Raw genomic sequence first — 22067 nt, forward strand, 5'->3', positions numbered from 1 at the left:
TGAAAATATTGCTGAGGCAAAGTAAATACTTTTGTGTAATTGATATTTAATAGTAATTATTATTGTTTGACTAGATAATAACAATAACCTCATGTTACAAACTAATGAGAGAGTAAGTTACAGAAACTTTAATACCAGTGCTGTGAGAATGGCTGGCTCTGAAACATTTTAAGAAGAATGTGTCAGTATTTAGTGGAGAGACTATAAATGATATTCCACATATCAAACTTTGCTTTCAATAGGTGTTTGCCTGGGGTTATAATAACTCTGGGCAGGTAGGCTCTGGGTCAACAGTGAATCAGCCCATCCCTCGAAGAGTCACTGGTTACTTGCAGAACAAAGTTGTGGTGAACATAGCATGTGGACAGATGTGTTCAATGGCTGTCGCAGACACTGGGGAGGTAGGAAGGTCATTTTGTAGTTTGTTTCATTTTTTTTTCTTTTTTTTTTAACCATATCTCTGTTGTATGAGCATGACATGTTATATTTCTCAAACAAACATAAGCCTTGAGTTTCTCATCTCCCCCTAGGTCTATGTCTGGGGGTACAGTGGGAACGGACAGCTGGGACTGGGAAGCACTGGCAACCAGCCAACCCCTTGTCGAGTGGCTGCACTGCAGGGCATTCATGTTCAGCGGGTAGGTCCAGCCTTGGTTTGTGTGTATGTTTCAAGGCCTTGAATGATGAAGATACCAATGTGCTAAAAACGTAATGTTCTATCAGGATGTAAAGTTGAGCTGTTGAATGTCTTTGTTGAAGTCAAAATTAAAGCTCTGTGTATCTGAATGAATGTTTGGAGATATTCTGTTTCTAGGTTACTCTTTTTCTTTTCATGAAAAAATTTATTGTAAAGGTAATGTACAGAAAGGTTACAGTTACATAAGTCAGGTAGTGAGTATATTTCCTCCTTTATTCTCTCTCAGTAAACTCTCCTGACTTCCCATCCCCACCCCCCAGTTATATAGTTCATTTCCAACATAGTGTCTGTGGGTTTCACTGCTGAATTGTTTCATCCTTTGTTCTACCATTTCTGTGCTTTCCTCTTTTCCTCCCCAAATCAGATAAACTTATATACAAGACAAAGGATTACAGAAATCTAAAACAGGGACAGAAAGGAATAAAGAAAAAAAGAAGAAAAAAGAAAAAGAATTGAAAACAATATAGTAGAAAACCTCTTACTTCCATTTCTTGAAGTTCATTTTGATAAATTTCATTTTACATGATCTTAAGCACATAGCTATTGAGCCCTTGATATCCCTACCCAAGAATATCCTCCTTTATTCTCACTGTGTGAATGTTTAGACTGCTGTTTAATTAATCCTGTCCTGGTGTAATTATTTGTCTTTTACTATCCATTGAGTTAGTTGTAGATTTATAGGCACATTGTAGTTATTACAAATGAGGGAAATAATGTAAACTATGTTTCTTTGGGTCTGGCTTACTTTGCTTAGTATAATTTTTTTTTCCATTTCCTTATGAATGGGGTGATGTCATTCTTTCTGATGGAAGCATAGAATTCCATTATGTATATATACCATATTTTCTTGATTTGTTCATCCACTGAGGAGAATTTGGGTTGATTCTATGTCTTAACTATGGTAAACAATGCTGCAATGAACATGGTCACACTGGTGGCTTTAGTGTAACCTGGTTTGTGGTCAATTGGATAGATGCCCAGAAGTGGGATTGCTGGTTCATGTTTAGTCTTTTGAGGAACCTCCATACTGCTTTCCAGAGTGGTTGAACAAGTTTACATTCCCACCAACAGTATAGTAGCATTCCTTTTTAGCCACATCCCCACCAGCATCTGTTACTGTTGGTTTTCCTGATAATGGCCATTTTAACTGGGGTAAGGTGGAATCTCAATGTTGTTTTGATTTGCATTTCTTTTTTTTTTTTTAATTTTTTTTTTTTTTGTCGGTCGTGGGGCTTGAACTCTGGGCCTGGGCGTTGTCCCTTAGCTCTTCAGCTCAAGGCGAGCGCTCTACCACTTGAGCTACAGCGCCACTTCCGGTTTTCTGGTGGTTTTATTGGAGATAGGAGTCTCACGGTCTCTCCTGCCCGGGCTGGCTTTGAACCGCGATCCTCAGATCTCAGCCTCCTGAGTAGCTAGGATTACAGGCGTGAGCCACCAGCGCCCGGCTTTGCATTTCTTTTATGGCTAGAGATTTCTAACATCTCTTCATGTGTCTATTGGCCATTCTTATTTCTTCTTTGGAGAAGTCCTCTTTAGGTCTTTAGGTCTTTAGGTCTTTATTTAGCCCATTTATTAATTGGGTTGTTGTTTCTTTGAGGATTCATTTTTGGGAGATTTAATTTTTTAATGCTCTGAGTATATTTCAGATATGGGGCTCTTGTCTGATGTATAGCTAGTAAAGATCTCCCATTCTGTGAGCTTTCTGTTTTATCTTTCTAGTGATGTCCTTTGCCATGCAGAAACTCTTTCAGTTTGATGCAATGCCATTTATCTAGTCTTTCTTTGATTTGTTAATTTTGGATCTTAGGAAGTTTCAATCTGTACCTTAGTGTTTCCTCTATCCCTCCCTGTAATATTTTCAGAGTATCTGCTCTTACATTAAGGTCTTTGATTTATTTGGATTTGATTCTGGTGCAGGATGATATATAAGGATCTAACTATAGCATTCTGCACGTGTATAGTCAATTTTGCCAGCACCATTTATTGAAGAGGCTGTCTTTTCTTCCGTCCTAGGTTTTTGGCTCCCTTATCAAATATTAGGTGGCTATAGGTATGGGCTCATTTCTGGGTCTTCTACTCCATTGATCTCCAGACCTATTCTTGTGCTAGTACCAAGCTGTTTTTATTACTACAACGTTTTAATGGAGTTTGAAATTTGGTTTTGATATTTCTTTAGCACCGTTCTTCTTGCTAAGTATTGTTTTTGATATTCGGGGTCTTCTGTTATTCCATATGAATTTTTGGATTGCTTATTCTATATCATTGAAGAATGCTTTCGGATTTTGATAGGTATTGCATTGAATTTGTAGATAGTTTTGGTCAGTATTGCCATTTTCACAATGTTATTACTTCCAGTCCAGTAGCATGGAAGGTCTTTTCACTTCTTTAAATCTGCTTTAATTTTCTATTTTTTCCTTCCTTCCTTCCTTCCTTCCTTCCTTCCTTCCTTCCTTCCTTCCTTCTTTCCTTCCTCTCTCTCTTTCTTTCTTTCTTTCTTTCTTTCTTTCTTTCTTTCTTTCTTTCTTTCTTTCTTTCTTTCTTTCTTTCTTTCTTTCTTTCTTTCTTTCTCTCTCCATCATGGGCCTTGAACTCTGGGCCTGGGCTCTGTCCCTCAGCTCTTCAGCTCAATGCTAGTGCTGTACCACTTGAGCACCACTTCTGGTTTTCTGGTCGTTTATTGGAGATAAGAGTCTCACGGACTTGCCTACTCAGGATGGCTTTGAACCATGTTCCTCAGATCTTAGCTTAATGAGTAGCTAGGATTACAGGCATGAGCCACCAGCACCTGGCTTTGCTTTAATTTTCTTGTTCAGGTTTTTAAAGTTTTTATCATAGAGATCCTTCACATCTTTGGTTAATTCCTGTTTTGTTTTTTTTTTTTTTGAGGCTATTACAAATGGAGTTGCTTTCCTGATTCTACTCTCTCTCTTCTCATTGCTGGCACATAAAAAAAGCTACTGATTTTTGTGGGTTATTTTATATCTAGGGACTCTTATTTGGGACTATGAATTGTGACAACCTTTCCTGAAGAATCTTTGGCAGTCTCTTGTATCAAGAGACTTAAAAAAATTCCCTCTGACCTATAATTCTACTCCTAGAGAATTGTCCTCAGGAACTCAAGAGAACATTTCTTACAGAATTAGGTAAGAGTCAAATTGAAGTCCATTAATATGTATAATTAATATTCATTAATAATGACTATAAAATGATTCATAAAAAGCAATAGATATAGTATAATTTACTAATCAAACAGTATGTTAATGATAAGATAAGTTATGCCAACTCTGGATGATAGGATGTTTAGAAAGAATAATGAAAAAGGAGAGAGGGTACCTTGTGTGATGATAAAAAGAAGGAAGATGGAAAGCTGAATAGACAATATCATTAAAAAAATTTGTGGTGCATCTCTATACCTGTACATAAATAGGAAAATACCCCAAACCCTATCTTTTTTTTTTTTTTTTTGGTCGGTCGTGGGGCTTAAACTCTGGGCCTAGGCGCTGTTCCTGCGCTCTTCAGCTCAAGGCTGAAGAGCACAGCACCACTTCTAGTTTTCTGGTTGTTTATTGGAGATAAGAGTCTCACGGAGTTTCCTGCCTGGGAAGGTTTTGAACCGTGATCCTCAGATCTCAGCCTCCTGAACAGCTAGGATCACAGGCATGAGCCACCGGCGCCTGGCTTCAAACCCTGATCTTGAGAATACTTATATGTTTCTATTCTTCTCTATTATTTTATGTATGTACTTTAACTGTTAGAGAAAAAGAATGTCTCTCTTACATTCAGCTCCCAATTGTGAGTTTCCTGGAGCATAAGGAATGCCTCAGGAGAGCCAGTGATCCAGGCTGAGAAGTCAGAAGGACTCACCCACGTCTTTGCTGAAGTTCCAGCCTCTCAGGGAGCCTGTGCCTAATACTGCAAGAGTATTGGTTAGCTTAATGTTTGTTTATGGGCAGGCTGCCTCCCCCTCTTGTTCCATTTTCATTCTTAACCTACTTTTTAGAAATAGTGAGATGTTTCCTTTTATTTACAATCTTGAGAAGGTTTGTTTTTTTGTCTCCACAGGTTGCCTGTGGCTACGCACACACATTAGTATTAACAGATGAAGGTCAAGTGTATGCTTGGGGTGCAAATTCTTATGGCCAGTTGGGCACTGGCAATAAAAGTAACCAGTCCTATCCTACCCCTGTCGTTGTGGAGAAGGACAGGTAATGTTTGCCTTTTCAAACTTACCCCAGTGCTCTGTTAAGTTAAAGAAGACTCAAAAATCACAACAAAGGATTGTGGGAACTTTACTGCTAGCACTAGACTATTTGTCCAGAGTATTCCTTTTTTAAAAGTTGATTGGGAATGGTTGGGGAGGTTGGTTGTATGTTAAATGTTTTCTTTTCACCTGTTCCTCTAATAGCTAACCTCAGTTATATGAACTGTTATGACTAAACCCACAATAGCCATTCCACATTCATATCACAAATTACTCTTTTCTTCTCTTTGGAGATTTTCATACTAAAAGGGAAGTTGACAACATTTGAAGTCTGTCTTTGGTACCTTGATGAGATATGAAGCTAGTCCTCAGCTTCCTATAACAGTCCTCACTTACTTGTAAAATTTGCCAGGTGCAGATGAAACATTATTTTGATACTTTAACTCTCAAACTATCACTATGAGAAAGAGTAAAATGGTTAGGAAAAAAGTCCTTTCTGGAGTACAGGGTTATGTTAGGTAATTTACAAATATGGAAGTTGTTTCTAGATAATCCTAATATTTTTGAAAGCCTACTGGATTTCATAAGAATGACCATATTGCCTTTTCACTCATTCTTTTTTTCTTTTCTTTTTCTTAGCTTTCAATTTGTTCTTTCTCCCTCCTTCCTCCCTCCCTCCTTTCTTTCTCTTTCCCCTCTTCCTTCCCCTTTCCTTTCCTTCTTCTCTCTGTTTCTCCCTTTCTCCCCCCCATTTCTCCCTCCCTCCCTCTCTTCCTTTCTATGAGGGATTGAACCCAAGTCCTTGAGCTTTCTAGGCAAAAGTTCTGCCACTTGAGCCATGTCCCTATCCCTTCACTCATCATTTCAAGACACAGTAGTATGAAGTAAAAACATTTTATTTTTCTTTTAAACTAGGGTTGTAGTCATTGTAGAAACTAATACCACTGTTCTTATTTATATTTCACATGTCATTTTTATTATATTTGATTTGAAACAAACATGAGAAACTGGGCACCAGTGGCTCTCATCTTTAATCCTAGCTACACAGGAAGCTAACATACAAGGATTGCACTTCAAGGTCAGTCCAGGCAAGAAAGTCTGTGAGACTCTTATCTTCAGTTAACCCCTAAAAAAGTTGGAAGTCGAGCTGGCTTAAGTGGCAAATTACCAGCCTTAAGCACAAATACTCAGGGACAGCTCCTAGACCTTGAGTTCAAGCCCTGGGGCTAGCACAAAGTAATAAAAATAAAGATAAATTGATTAGAATTTGTACACCATGTTAGATTTTTTCTGTTGGAATATATAACAATTAAAGAGCCAAATTGTCATTTCTTAGCCTCAGTTTTCATTTGCCTATTGTGAACTTGGTGAACTGTATTGAACTTTTATTGAATAGGTCCTAAAAAAAGGTGTTGTTTTTTTTTTTCCACCCGAAGTCTTAGAATTAGACCCTTAAAATCTTAAAGTTGGAGATGGGGGATAGCGGAAGGATGAACTGGCTCAGGAATGCCTACAGAGTTGTGGTTTGCTTGTTTTGTAAAGGTATTCAGAACTACTTAGGAAGGACACACAAGATACACAGTCTTGATGCTTTGAATGAACACACCACCAGTCCAGTTAGTGGGACACTTAGTAGTTAGCCTGATCAACAAAGTGTTGAAGAATCATATGAAGACAGCCTGGACATCAAAACAATGATTTACATGGCATACACATTCCTACTTTTTTTTTTTTTCACATTCCTGCTTTTTATGGTGCATTTATACTTAACAACTTTAGTTCCTGCATCCCTGGCTTGTAGTCTGTTGTTACTACTCTACCCCCACCCTCACCGCCACCCTGGTGATTTGCTCATGTTGTCTATTGGTCCCTGGTATAGAACACTAGTCTAGGTCTTCTGACCAGTTCCTGGGGAACAGACAGTTTATGAGAGAATGAACAGAAACAGGGACTAACAATGACATGAGTACCAAGTTGGGAACTTTGAGAGTTTCTGTTGCCTGTCTGTGTGTGTGTGTGCACGCATGCGCGTGCACACACATGCTTAGGGTACTGAACTTAGAGCTTCCTCAGGTGGTCAACTTAAGATATACCCCCAACCCTTTTTTTCTTTTTTCTGTTTTCTTTTCCTTTTCTTTCTTTCCTTCTTTCTTTCTTTCTTTCTTTCTTTCTTTCTTTCTTTCTTTCTTTCTTTCTTTCTTTCTTTCTTTCTTTCTTTCTTTCTTTTTTTAGGTAGTATCTTGCTTTCTTCCCCATATAGTTCTTGAAACTGATTCCCAGTTGTTTGCCTCTAAGCAGCCAAGATTACAGGTTTGAGCCACTGGGTACCACACACTATGCCTTTCTGTCTTTTAAAACTGCAGTTGTTTTTAAATTGTAAAGATGGAGCCAGCTATACATCTGTGCATTTGCTGTGTCTATATTAACATTATTTTGACAGAAAAAAAATCATGGATGAATGAGAAATGTTTCTGACTGCCTTACTTTTATAGGCTTGGTTTGGGTGGCAGTATTTCTGAGCTTGTTCAGTGTCTGTTCGGCCTATCACAGGTGCTAGGATTTGTTCTGCATTCTCCACCCATTTTAGTGGCTGAACCTTGCACACAGGTTATGAGTTCTTCCTCAGGAACCTTCCTCTGACTCTTCCAGGTCCCTTGTGGGAGTCTGGCTGGTGAGGAATACAATTGCATTTGAGGTGGGTCAAGAACAGGTCTTTAGTTCTTAGTTACCCAGCTCCCCAAAGAGAAAAGGGAGACTCCATCTACATTGAATTGTTCCCACTTTTAGTGGGAATCATAAAGAGGAGGTTTGTGGTCCACGCTAGCCTAGGCAAAAAGCAAGACCTTATCTAAAAGATAGCTAGAGCAAAAAAGGACCCAAGTGGCTTAGTACCTGCCCAACAAGTGTGAAGCTCTGAGTTCATATTTCACTACTGATCCTGCCCTTTATGGCTGTTTGGTACACATTAATTTAAAAAATGACCCAAGGCACAGAGAAGGTTTTATGGCAGTTTGCTTGGGTTCCAAGCCCAGACCTGAAGATACCCACTAAACTCTCTCTACTCTTGTTCCTATGTAGCAGCTGCTGCGGTCAGCCCGGCCCACACCCCACCCCTGACTTCCCTTGTGGAGCGAGGTGTGCCAGGTAAATGTCTCAAGGCCGTGCCTTGGGCAGCCAGTGTCAGTGTTCCCTCCTCACCTCCCTCCTCTGCTCTGCCTGCCCAAGCCCGGCCCAGATCACCAGCTGCTTTAGAGACTGTAGTCCTTCATAGATGAAGGACTAATGATAGACTAAGTGTCTAATGACAGACACTTCAGAAGGGAACACAGAGACTAAATTTTGTTGCTTTTCTCATGTTGGATTGTTTTGTTCAGGACACTCTTGTGTTCCAGTTAGTGGCATTTTTTGTAGAATATTATCAAGAAAAAGGGAGCCAGATGTTTTTTTTAACCCGGTCTCTGAGTGCACAGAAATAATTCAAATAAAAGTAACAGTCTGTGCTTTGTAGGTTATTATGAAAGGGCTCAGATAGGAAGAGAGCATGTGCAGCTTACCAGTGCTTAAGGAAAGATTGTTGGGTTGACCCAGCACCACATAGCTTTACCACGGACTGATTAAGTATTCATGACCTTTTCTTTCTTTTATTTCCTGAGTAACTCTGTATGTTGAGCCCACAGCAGTACCAGGCCAGGCCAGTATTATTTTAGCCTCCCTCAGTACCATGAGGCTGGGCTTTTCCTAGATACATTCTCCTGGGGCCATCTTCGTGTCCTGTCCTTGGAAATGCAAGCTACCCTGATTCCTCTGTGGTGACATGGCTTGAATGAGATTGACCTCTATTAGCTAGCCTCCCACTATCCTTTCTCTCCCTTTCAGACTATCTTTCTCATTGTTGCCAGAGGGATACTTCTCAGAACACCACTTTTCTCCCTTACTACCCCATTAACAAAGCTGTTTCCCATTTGCCTACCACTTGAGATCAAGACGGAACTCATTGTTCTTATAGCAGCTGCTGGGGTCAGCCTGGCCCACACCTGGCCCCTGGGTATAAGACAGCATAGTTCTTTGTAAGACATGGCTTGCTGCCCCTAGATGTACTCTGTTAGGAGCACTTGTAGTGTGTGCCTCTCTCCAGTCTCACTATGTCTGCCCTCTGCCTACATGGTGGCTTACTCACTTCTCAGCCTTACAGGCTCTTGGTCCATTTCTGATAAGTCCAAAGCCTCTGGGACTCAGTGAGCTCCCCAGGTCTCTTCCTTTTAGTAAAAGTGTTTTGTTTTTTTCTTTAATTCTCCACTCTGCTGGGTACCTCATTTCATTTCTTCTGCACCACAAACCCGTGAGATCACCTTATCCCCTGCCTGTGCCCGCTTTCCCCTCCCTCTGAAAAGAGGATAAAACTGATTCTAAGATTGAAATTAATTAGCTTGAGCCCATGTCCTGTCCAGCTCAGACCATCCCAGAGGACTGGCGCTATTTCCTTCAGGTTTGCTTGTCAAGAAATAGACAGGAGCAGGGGATGTACTTACCTTTGAGTAGATGTTTCCTCTACTTCCTTCTTCCCTTTGCTTTATTTGTTGATGAGAATGCTTATGGGGAAGCCAAATAGTATGGACCATTTTCCTTTGGTTCAAGGCTTCTTTGCAGAGTGGAAGTTGGAGCCAGTTGACTAACCCAGCCATGATCATGTCAGAAAAGGACTCTTTTAGAGAAGCTGTACTAATTTGGTCATTCAAAATACTGTACTTCTTGGAGAGGCATCTGTCACGTGAAATGCTGAGCAATGAGAGTGCTAAGTTAAAAACTACCAGAGGCCCATTGATTCGGACCAAACCTCTGCACTTGGGCTCCCTATACTGGACTAAAAATTAAAATGGAGTTTCTCATGTTAAATTTCCCATCGAAGAGCTGGAACTCAATTGTTTATCTGATTTTCTGAGAAATCAGGATTAGAGAGATGACAAAAGTTCTTAAGCAGACTCATTTTAACTCACATAAGAGTGACATTCCCTGTCCTTAATCTTTAATGCAGAAAGTTAACCTGAGGTAGCCTGATGCCAGCCAGTCAGTCATTTCCTCACAGTTCAATCTCTGGGTTCCTGTTTTACAAGGACAGTAACTGTGTTTCCGTCTGCCTTCCATTAGCCCTTCTCTGCCTATGTAACCAATCACGGTTGCTCAGCCCATTGGAATGCTCCTTCCGTTTCGTGGAAGGAAATGTTCTCTGATTCTAGAGTTGAAAATGAAGCCAATTAAAATCATTAAAGTAAATCATTGTCATTTTGTCCTTGACTGTATTAAGAACATTAAGAAAAAATCTTATGTCACTTGTACACTAGACACTGTGCTTGGCACTTAGCATTTATTTGAACTCCCATGCCAATCCTGCAGTGTAATGAACTGAGGCTTCTAGAGCCTAAGAGTTCTCCCTTCTGCCTCTCAGTTTTAAGGCAGGGCTGGGATTCAAACCTGAATTCCAGGTTCTCCACTGTGGTACTACATGGTCTCTTTCCCTCTAGTACTACTGGGTATTGAAGAGCTGAGAGCTGTCCTCTAATAAGTCAGTGAAATTGTTTGGGCTGGCCATGAAGACACTATGTGTCAGGCTTGTGAGGTGAGCCAACACCTCAGCCTCCAGGTTGTGTTGAACAATTTCCCTCCTATTGGGAAACATCTTGAGGAGGCAGGGGTGGGCATTGCCCCTCCCACTGCTGCCCTTGGCCAGTGAGGTGTTGCCCAACCCTCAGCTGCCCTAAGTTGTAGAATCTTCCCTGGTTAGCCGGTCAAAGCCTGTAAGTTGCATTTACTAAGGCACTGTATTATATGCTTAGAGATCTAGGAGGATAAGCCAGTGATCAGGCCTGATGAGATCTTGTAATCTGAGACCAAAAGGTAAACCTTATACACACATGAAAATAAATCAAGGCCAAACTGGAGTGGCATAGACAGAAAATGCTATAATTGCTTAGGTGAGCATCTCCCTCAAGGCCTCACAAGACAGGTAAGGTATGTAAGGCAGAGGAAAAAGGAAACATTGCTGTTCTGAACAAGCATGGTAGCCATGAATGTAAACTTCAAGGGGCCAGAACACATGCTATGCAACCAACGTGATTTGAGTGAAGGCAGCACTGAAGAGGAAGCCTTACTGTCAGCTCTCAGTCTTGGTGGGTGTGAGGTCTCAGGAGGATTGCTAGCTGCCAGTTTGGTGTGACTTGGGGCTAAGGAGAGAGACAATCTACGGCCAGAGCCCAGGGAGACTGTGGGTGTCATGGATAAGGAGTGTGTCTGGCCATTGACCAGGCTGATAGAAACACTTAGAAAGAAGAGCATTGCTTGGGAACTTGCTGTTCTGGAGGAAGTGGCACATGAGAGAATTCAAAGGCCACTATGAAGTGCTGAACTCATCTCTGAGGTTCCTGGAACCTGCGAGCTTACTTAGGGTCAGAGAAAGAGTTACTGTCTTCTTTCAAATTGAGTAGTAGCTTAGTTGTACAGAAAAGAAATTGTTTCTTGATCAATAGGACAACGTTTTCCATTAGTTAATGTTCTCACAACAATGTCTCCTTCACTCAAGAACTTAAATAGGAGGGTCTTCACTGAGTCAGCCCAGGAAACTACTGTCTGGCTGTAGTTGACTTAGTCCTGGATTTCATCCTCAGCATCCCCAAAACAAAACCAAAACCAAAACAAAAAATGTACTGAATTTATGCAATCAGTGGGAGTTGGGGTGACTCTGCATATTCTCTTTAACCTCAAATTAGGTGTAATTTATCTTTCTGAACTGAGGATTGAATCCAGGGCCATGAACTCTACCACTGAGTCACATCTCCAGCTCAAAATGGCAAAGTTATGACTAAAATATGTATTTGTTCACCTGAACCACGATAGTCGATGTCTTTATTAACTACCAAGTAATGTTCTGGTTTTTTTTTTGTTGTTGTTGTTTTTGCCAGTCTTGGGACTTGAACTCAGGGCTCCCTGAACTTCTTTTGCTCAAGTTTAACACTCTACCACTTGAGCCACAGTGCTACATCTGGCTTTTTCTGTTTATGTGGTTCTGAGGAATCGAACCCAGGGCTTCATGCAAGCTAGGCAAGCACTCTACCACTAAGCCACATTCTTAGCCCCCTAGTAATGTTTTAAGAGTGAAAAAAATAATGAAATCATCCTTTTCTTTTTGATGTCCACTTGACTTGCTTGTACTTGAATTTCGGAATGGGATAGTGTGTATTTTTTATAGGCCTACTGGATTGCAGGAATAATAAACAGATCCTTAAAACAGATGAGTTATAAATGTCATTAAAATGTAGCTCCAGTGTTTGATGCCTGAAAATTTAGGAGGTGAGCTGCCAAGTCTTGTTTTGCTCATTTTTTTTTTCTCTCTCTCTCTTCTTAGACCTGCTTCTCTCAAGTTAAGTTTACGATGCCTCAAATCAGTTACACAGAGGGGAGGTAGAGACAGTCTGGCTTTCCTCTTGCTTACTGTATTTCTGTGGTGTTTGCTTGTGAATTTAGGGTCATAGAGATTGCAGCCTGTCACTCCACTCACACGTCTGCGGCCAAGACCCAGGGTGGGCACGTGTACATGTGGGGCCAGTGCCGGGGCCAGTCCGTCATCCTCCCTCACCTCACCCACTTCTCCTGCACAGACGACGTGTTTGCGTGCTTCGCCACCCCGGCTGTCACTTGGCGCCTCCTCTCTGTGGGTGAGTTGGTCTCTGTCCATTTGCCACATGACCTAAAAACCAGGAAGAAAACCTAATGCTTTCATTTTGGTATCAGGATTTCCTTGGGGGCAGGGTTCAGATTCATTTCCTTCTATTGGGTTCCTGTGAAAGAGAAGTTGGTTACTTTTCTTAACATCACCAGGAAACACCACTAACACTAAATTAGAAGTAATTTTATTTGCTTGCTTTTTTAATTTAATGTACACACAGAGATACATTTTTTTGGCGGGTGGGATGGGGTGGTGGTAAGGCTTGAACTCAGGGCCTGGGTAGTGTCCCTGAGCTCTTTTGCTCAAGGCTAGCACTCTACCATTTTTTGTCACAGCTCCACTTCCAGTTACGGAGTGGTTAATTGGAGATAAGAGTCTCATGGGGACTTTCCTGGCTGGGCTGGCTTTGAACTGGGATCCTCAGATTTCAGCCTCCTAAGTAGCTAGGATTATAGGCATGAGCCACTGGTGCCTGCCTACACATATTTTTTTAGCTAGGCTATTCACTCAACCATTTTATTATTTCATTCAAAATTAGTGAAGCAGATTGGGACTTACTTGGTGTTTTGGTAAGACTCATAAGCAAATAGGTGTGATTTTTTTTTATAATCTTTATGGATTGCAGAAATGTGAATCCATATTTCATGAGAAAGCATTGCTCAGTTGGTCAGTTATTTAGCAAATCAGTATTTTGTGAATGTTGGAAGAGCTAGGCCTCATCGAGGTCTATAGGTGTGAGCCTGTGGACAGGGTCATGTAGCTGTGGCTGAGCGTACAACCCTTGTGTTGCTTTCTTAGAACCTGATGACCACCTCACAGTTGCTGAGTCACTGAGGAGAGAATTTGACAACCCAGACACTGCAGACCTCAAGTTTCTGGTTGATGGAAAATACATTTATACACACAAAGTTCTTCTCAAAATTAGGTAAGGGATCATTTATTTTGAGAATTAACAACATCAGTCCATTCAACAGTTATTTCCTTGTCCAAGGGACTGCTGAACACTTCAGTAATTTTGTTTATTTATTCATGTATTTATTCATATATTGGTTATGGGGCTTGAGCTCAGGGCCTGGGTGCTATTCCTGAGATTTTTTTTTTTTTTTTTTTGTCGGTCGTGGGGCTTGAACTCTGGGCCTGGGCGCTGTCCCTCAGCTCTTCAGCTCAAGGCGAGCGCTCTACCACTTGAGCTACAGCGCCACTTCCGGTTTTCTGGTGGTTTATTGGAGATAGGAGTCTCACAGTCTCTCCTGCCCGGGCTGGCTTTGAACCGCGATCCTCAGATCTCAGCCTCCTGAGTAGCTAGGATTACAGGCGTGAGCCACCAGCGCCCGGCTTCCTCCTGAGATTTTTTTGCTCTTGGCTGGTGCTTTACTACTTTGAGCCACAGCTCTATTTTGGTTTTCTGTTAGTTATTTGGAGATAAGAGTCTCATGGACTTTCGCAACTGGGCTGACTTCATGTTGCAATCCTAGATCTCAGCTTCCTGAGAAGCTAGGATTACAGGTGTGAGCCACCAGCACCCAGCTGGTAATTAATTTTTATTAATGCTTATACTGGCATAGAATTGAGAGGAAAGTTGTTGTGGCATTTCAATGTTTATGAAAAAGTGTTCTTTGGGGGCTGGGAAGGTGGCTCAGTGGTAGAGCGCTTGCCTTGCATACATGAGGCCCTGGGTTCGATTCCTCAGCACCACATGAGCAAAAAGAAAAAAGCCGGAAGTGGCGCTGTGGCTCAAGTGGTAGAGCACTAGCCTTGAGCTGAAGAGCTGAGAGACAGTGCCCAGACCCAGAGTTCTGGCACCACGACCGGACAAAAAAAAATAAATAAAAGAAAAAGTGTTCTTTGCCCCTGGGAGCACAGTGCAACTCTGGGAACAGGATTTGGGAAACAGGAAGTACTGCTGGTCACTGTGACAGTGCTGGGTGCATGGTGGGGAAACAGTGCTGTGGTCATTCCTCAGGGTTTAGAAAAGGTTCTGTCCACCTCGGCATTACAGAGCAGCCAGCTGCCATTGGGTAAATGTGTTTTATGCTTGTCAAGAGCTTTGACCTAAGTTATCTTCCCTGCCAGGCGACTGAGCTCAGCCCATGGTAGCACGCGTTCAGTCAGAACAAGGTCTGGATGATGGCAACCTAGAGATGTTTACAATCACATGTGTTGGTTTAATTTATGAACAATGAGTAGTATCCATTTCAGATGTGTGTTGGATGACTTTTGTGCACACCTGTGAGACTTATGGCTCCACCTCCAGACATCTAGACCTGGAAGAGTTCTGCCACCAAGATGAGCCTGTTAGCCCCAGCCTGGGCATCCCATGCTTTTTCTCTACCACAAATTACTTACATATTCTAGAGACTTATAGAAACTAAGTGATACAATATGCCTTCTTTTGTGCCCAGCTTTTTTCCCTCTTGGCATAATAATTTTGAAATTCATCATATTGTTGTATAATTGATATTTAAATCCTCTATATATTATTCACAGACTTGAAATGACCTTTCAGCCTCAAATTCCTCTTTCATAAGGTCAGGCTGTGGCTCATGAATTCATTCTCACCATCGTAGCACATAAGCCTTCATTGAGGCAGCAGGTGGACCACTTTTCTGTACAACATAGAAATAGCTCTGACACTTCGGGAGGCTGGAAGTCTGAGTTGTCAGAAGTATGATTTTTAAATGAGGCTGGGAGGGAGGATCTGCCCCATTCCCTTTTCTGGCTTCTAATAGTTCGTGACAATCTCTGGCATTTCTGTTCATGTGACAGTTTGCCTCAGATCATCCACAGTGTGTGGGTTGTGTCCAGATTTCCTCTTTTTGTAAGGACACCAGTAATACTGGAGTAGGGCAAACTACAATGACCTATTTTAACTAACTACTTGGGAGGTTTGAGTTCAATACAAGAACTTTTAGGCAACACAGTTCACTGTATCTTGTGATACGGATCACAAGAAATACATTGGCTCATCTTTATCAACCTTCCTTATTTCAGTAGGGATGTTATGAGAAAGATGCCATCTTCAGCAGCACACATAAGAGGCAGCTGCCCTGACCACGCACAGCAATAGTAGTTTGCATTTGCAGCCTTGTTGAACAAATGATGAAAAACTTCAGGCCAGCAGAGAAAGTGAAGAGCCAAGGCAAGGATGTTAGCTTAGTCAGTTTTCCATCACTGTAACAAAATAGCTGAGACAATGAACCACTAACAATAGGCTTAGTAGTTACTTCTAGAGATTGAACCCACACATGCTAGGCATCTGCTATATGTCTAGCTAAAAAGACTTATTTGCCTCATAGTTTGGGGGTGCCAATGAGTGATCGACTGGCCTCATTGTTTTGGGCCTGTTGTATGGTAGCATATCATGGCAAGAGCACTTATGCACAGAGAAAAGAGAAGGAGAAAGGGGATTGGGTCCTACAGCACTCCTCGAGAATATGTCCTTCATATCTACCCTACCTCTTAAAGGGTCTGCCATCTTCCAGTATGCCACCCTGAGACCAAGCATTTGCTGTCTCAAGGTCTATATTATGACAAAGAGGAAGGTGTGCAGCTTTAGAGAAAGAGTGTAATCCTCTGGAAAGCCTTTGGCTCTGGCCTGCAATCTTGATCAGACCCATTTTCTTTCTTTCTTCAGGTGTGAGCATTTTCGTTCTTCCTTGGAAGACAACGAGGATGATATTGTAGAAATGAGTGAATTTTCCTATCCTGTGTACCGAGCCTTCCTGGAGTACTTATATACAGACAGCATCAGCCTTCCTCCCGAGGAGGCAGTAGGTAACTGCCCAAGAATTTTACCAAGAAACTGGCAAAATGTTGACAGGTGGTTTCCATAGAGCCTAAAAGAAAATAACAGTGAGGGTAGTCAGAGGAAATTCTTTCCTGTGTGTTGACTTCAAAATCTTTGTTTTGGAGGGTGGGTAGGAGGGAACCCACAATCTCATGCAAGCTTTACCACTGAGGTCCATCCCCATGCTATGAACCTAAACTATGCCATTGTTGTTACTTCACATAAAGGTTTCCTGGGTAGAGAGAGGTCAGTGGAATATCAGACTATCACTGGAATATCACAGGTAGCAGGATGGAGGAACGAAAGAAGAGCCTTGGCCAGTGGACTAGAGCAGTTAGGCCATACCTGCTTGCACAGGAGACTGGGAAAGTGGGAATATCCAGATGTCCATGACATAGCCAAACATTCTATGATTTGGAGCAAGGGCGGAATATGGTGTGTGTGTGTGTGTGTGTGTGTGTGTGTGTGTGTGTGTGTGTGTGTGTGTGTGTGTGTGTGTGTGTGTGTGTGTGTGTGTGTGTGTGTGTGTGTGTGTGTGTGTGTGTATGCATGAGTGTGTGTGTCCATGTGTTTAGGTGTATAGAGGGTAACAACTATCAGCTTTGCTATGGAAGAGATGTGATCTGTTTGTAAAAGGTCAGTAATTTTAATTGTTAAGGTGAGAAATGGTGGGCTCTGGGTTTTAGAGGATGTAGCAGTGGAGATGTTGAGAAGAGATCAGATTCTGGATATGTTTTGAAGATGAGGCTGGTGAGATTTGCTGATGGAATGTCTTGTGTCAGGAGAAGGATTGACTTTGCTGAGATATTTGGCTTGCATAGTTGGATTAGGGCAAGTGTTATTAGCCAAGATGAAGGAGGTACAGAGCAATTCAGTTTACAGGCTGAAAAGTTAAAGAAGTTTGAACTATAATTAACATCTCAGGGACAGTTTTTATTTTATTTGAATTTTTAAATTTTTTCCTTGCTTTTTGTTAGGCCTACCATAACAAGGGGGAATAGTCCCAATAGCCATCTATATTGTCTATCTAAAAACTTACAGTTAACCTCAACTATCCATCCTGTACTGAAGGCAGCACTGTGGTTTGGGGTTGTGCTAGAATGCAGTGGTACAGGAAGGACAGACCTCTGGCCTCTAGATTGCAGCTACATCCTGCTTAACAAGGACTGTGCAGGCCCTGCAGCCTGTATGTCCAAACTTAGCCCATCCCGATTCTGGGCCACATCTGGGGTTGCACACTGGTGGTGTGGTTTGTCAGAGGGAAGAAATTTCCACACATGAGCCTCAGGCCCTATGGGTTTCCACATATCCGAAGTGTGAGCTGCAAGGCCTGGGGTTCTTGTGACAAGAGGATACATGGAGGAGGGGCAGAGCCTGGGATCCAGGCAGGTTTCTCTTCAGGTGGACTGCATCTATTGAGTCTAGAATTTGGGGTTGCTGGTGTGAATTTCAGTGTTAGGGGGGAACTGATTCCAAATAAGTCAGTAATTCACAGGTTTCAGAAAGATTCAGTGAGCCCTAGGTCTGCCTTAATTTTTTTCTATTAGCCATGTTATAATGAAGGAGGGTTTCTGATCAGATTCTACCACATGGACAGAACTTATTAGGAGACAAATACAAGCACAGTTAATAGCTTAACAATAATGAAATACCAGCTTCTTCTTTCAGGCACGCTGGAAAGCTCAACCCTCTGTATGAAAGGGGAACTTGAGGATTTGACAATATTCTAGTAAGCAAGAGTCAGCCAATCTATTGATCAGGTGGCAACCCAGGACTAACTGTAGACCTGGCATAGGTATCTGTCAAGAGTGTCTGGCCACTGGGTGCCAGGGCTGGAGCTCCACTCATACAAGGGTAGAGGCCATATATCCTCAAGAGCACTTACTCATTAGTAACTTTCTCTCTGCTAATTAAAACCTACTAATAAAGATTTAGAGGGCAATATCTGAAAACAAATAGGATCTTCCAATGTTAGTTGACCATTGCTGATGAGGAGCTATCTTATTGTTCATTAGGATAGATGAACTCAGTCTCCATCAAACTATTTGAAACTGATGACATGTAATACCTCTGAGCCCATCTGCATCTGCACATGATATTTATTTTTATTTTTATTGTTATTATAAAGGTGATGTACAGAAAGGTATAGATGATATTTAAAACAGAGACTGGAGCTCACTTGCTGAAATAATCAAATAAGTATCTGAGTCTGAATGCTGTGGAAGTTGGGTACAATGGCCCAACCAGGGAATTTGGTAGTCCCCAATAAAGGAGAAGAAAAACATAAACAAGAGCAGAGGGTGCCAGGAAGTATCATCACACACATCCAATTCAATGTGAGCTTTGCATAAGAGGAAAACAGAGACTGAACCTTAGGTTTGGCCCTACAGAGGGATTTCATGAGTGGTAGGGGTAGGCTTTTGTTTGGACTGGCCTTTTGAGGACAGAATCAGATATAAGAGCCAGCAGATGTAGACAGCCCCCTAGGAGATTTACAATAGAGAGGAGTAGAGAGATGGGGCAGTTACAGGAGGCAGACATGCTCTCAATGAAAAAAGTTTCTCTTCTATTTCTTTGGTGCTGGAATTCAACCCAGGACTCTGAGCATGTTAAACACATGCACTACACCACGGAGCCACATCCTCAGCCACTTTCCTTTTTAAAGGATGGACTCTAGCACAGCATGATCGCTGATGGGCCACATCTGGGAGGAGACAGTTACAATTCAGGGGGGCTTGTTATTAACATAAGCATATGCATGTTCTTCCACCCCTCCCCCCAGGAAATTAGTAAAGCATCTTCACTTTGCTCCTGTTTTTCTTACAGCTTGTGGGCTTATTTGCTCAGTCCTGCCACCATCTTAGGGGAGCTGCACTCTCCAAGTGTAATCAGGGGTAGTCTGTTTACACAGCACTCTACCAAGTGTCACACGGTTAAGTGAGTTTCAATCAGGATGCTTGACATGCCTCCCTAGCACATCTTAATAAACACTTCTTCCCACCAGGATTGCTAGATTTGGCCACATTTTATAGAGAAAATCACTTGAAAAAACTCTGCCAACAAACTATCAAGCAAGGAATCTGTGAGGAGAATGCCATTGCTCTGCTCTCCACTGCTGTGAAGTACGATGCCCAGGTGAGACAAAGCAGCCTTCTCTAGCTGACCTGGAAACAACAGAAGTTCCCTAAACTAAAAGAAATTCTAGGAGATTAAAGATGCAACACGAAAGAAAACTAAACAATAAAAGTAGTAGAAATAAAGTGTCTATTAGGGTGGACATCAAAGGCAGACTCTGCAAAATTCAGTCAAAGAGACATATCTGTTTCAGTGCACTTTTGTGTGCTATATGCAAACATTTCATTTCTAAACTTCAAGTCAAACTGTATGATTTTTAAGTGTATTTTGGGATAGTTAGCGTATATCAGCAAAACACATTTTTATGTGTAATGACAAGCCAGAGTGTCAAAAGTGTATGTGAATTTCCCATTTCATCTCCGAGATTGGAATATATCCAGAGCTTGGAATATATCACACTGCCAATGTGACTTTTAGCAGCTTGCTTGTCTGTACTGAGTAGCTTTTCTTCCTGTAGTTTGTTTCTTTTCCTAAAGATAAATGTACTCGAGGTTCATGGGTCCATTGACATGACTGTCAGCATCCACAGCTTTTCTATTATACTGGTGTTTTGTCATCAGCATTTGCCATAGTTTATATGTATCTAAGAAGAAAACAGGAGAGTGTGAAAGGTGTTTATATGATTGCTAGGAAGTTACTTAGGGTTTAAAAAAATTAGCTTTAGCAACATAGAGAAGGAACTTTAAAAATAGACTGTGCTGTCACATCTTGTGTCACAACTTGAACATTTCACTTTGTATTATTTGTGTTTTTACAGGCTTGAGTCCATACTACTTTATATAATATCTTTAGTCCGTGCTACTATAGTTTTTGTAACTGTTCTTTAGGTATTGTTGCACCAGTATTTCCTTGTTTGAGCAATCTTGCCATGTTGCATTGCATTGGGATATATGAGTTTGTTACTGCTGTTTTTGTTGTTCCTAGGATCTGGAAGAATTCTGCTTCAGGTTTTGCATAAACCATCTGACTGTAGTAACACAGACTTCAGGTTTTGCAGAAATGGATCATGATCTCCTGAAGAACTTCATCAGCAAAGCTAGCAGAGTTGGAGCCTTTAAAAATTAATTCCCACCTACAAGAAGGGAGTTTTTGAGCATTTCCTTTCTCCCCTGCAAATAAAAAAGAAAAGAAAAAGAAAAAAAAGTTCTTAATGGACAGCATTTATGATGAGCTACAACCAGATGAATTCTTGTGTCATCAGGATGGTAGTCTTCTCCATCTACCTAAATCTGAAGTTTACATAGAGAGCATCCAGTGCCCTGATCAGATGTGACTATACACAGGAAAAAAGGAAAATGTCTTATATATTTACCATTTCTTCTTTTGAGTCGCTTAAGTTTAGGATACATTTGGTAAATTCGTACTTATGGTATCTTGGCCATATGTTCCATTATTCAGCTGCTTAAAGGGTAGCTAGACAAGGAATGCTGTCATTATCCCATTTCAGCCACCATACCATGCGTGGGGTATGGTAGCCACTCAGTTAATTATAAATCTGTGGAAGGCTAAATGAAGGAGTTATACAAAATAAATTCTAAAACAGTCTTAATTATTGAGACTTATATTCTGGAGCATCATTCTGAGGAGTAGTGACTAATTTAGAGCAATAATTGGAATTCAAAAAGGCCTAGGGGCTAATTTTAATTTTCTGTTTACTCTGAGTCATTTATTTCTCACATGGGTTTACTGAATATGAAAGTATTATCTGTGAATGAATGTTACTTCTGGTCTCATCCACCTTACATAATTGCATAAAGTCCTTCATTTTTTTCTTTGTGTTAAAGGTGTTCCGCCTCTGTAAGTACAAATGATTTTTTTCTTTTTCTTTTTTGGTCCAGTTGTGGGGCCTGAACTCTGGGCCTGGGCACTGTCCCTCAGCTCTTCAGCTCAAGGCTAGCGCTCTACCTCTTGAGCCACAGCGCCACTTCTGGCTTTTTTTTCTTTTTGCTTATGTGATGCTGAGGAATTGAACCCAGGGCCTCATGTATGCAAGGCAAGGGCTCTACCACTGAGCCACCTTCCCAGTCCCACAAATGATTTTTTTCTTATAGTGGATTTTTATATCACTATCAGTAAAAACCAGGTTTCTTAACCTGGCATTAATATAATTTTAGCATTAAGAATGAAAGAGATTTATAATTTTAGATCAAGTTACACAATTGCAAATGTGAAACTGGATGTAGTGTCAGATTTTCTAATTTGTGTCTCACAGAATGATGCTGTGTAAAGAAATCCATTTAGGAATTAGAAATCTTGTTTTAATGCCCAACTATTTGATAATAAAGTGCTTATTTGCAGTATTAGAACTCGTGTGCTTTTTTAAGAAACAGCAAACATAAATTATCAACTGCATCTCTCATCAATGTATGTTAAGTCTGTGTGTTTGTGTGTGTGTGTGTGTGTGTGTGTGTGTGTGTGTGTGTGTTTGCATGTTTGCACGTGCACGCACATGCCAGTTCTGGGGCTTGAACTCTGGGGCCTGGGCAAGGTCCCTGAACATTTGTAATCAAGGCTAGCACTCTACTTCCAG

At 41.3% G+C, this 22067-nt stretch overlaps 1 protein-coding gene across 6 annotated transcripts in view; it reads left to right on the forward strand.

Annotated features, from left to right (window-relative positions):
- The window catches only part of Rcbtb2 (RCC1 and BTB domain containing protein 2), a 36909-nt gene extending 15081 nt beyond the window's left edge, over positions 1-21828 (forward strand). For 5 of the 6 annotated variants that reach the window (XM_070003190.1, XM_070003191.1, XM_070003189.1 and 2 more), the window contains 9 exons: positions 243-401; positions 531-638; positions 4760-4902; positions 7977-8042; positions 12414-12604; positions 13414-13540; positions 16250-16389; positions 19407-19537; positions 20462-21828. In XM_070003190.1, the coding sequence (XP_069859291.1) occupies positions 243-401; positions 531-638; positions 4760-4902; positions 7977-8042; positions 12414-12604; positions 13414-13540; positions 16250-16389; positions 19407-19537; positions 20462-20602 (1206 nt within the window). In that variant the 3' untranslated portion in view covers positions 20603-21828. The remainder of the gene's footprint in view (positions 1-242; positions 402-530; positions 639-4759; positions 4903-7976; positions 8043-12413; positions 12605-13413; positions 13541-16249; positions 16390-19406; positions 19538-20461) is intronic. The other variant, XM_070003193.1, reaches the window with a different exon arrangement.
- Positions 21829-22067: the final 239 nt, after the last annotated feature.

This window comes from Dipodomys merriami, unplaced genomic scaffold, assembly GCF_024711535.1.
Source record: "Dipodomys merriami isolate MVZ:Mamm:240054 unplaced genomic scaffold, mDipMer1.0.p SCAF_6, whole genome shotgun sequence".
Taxonomy (NCBI): Eukaryota; Metazoa; Chordata; class Mammalia; order Rodentia; family Heteromyidae; genus Dipodomys; species Dipodomys merriami.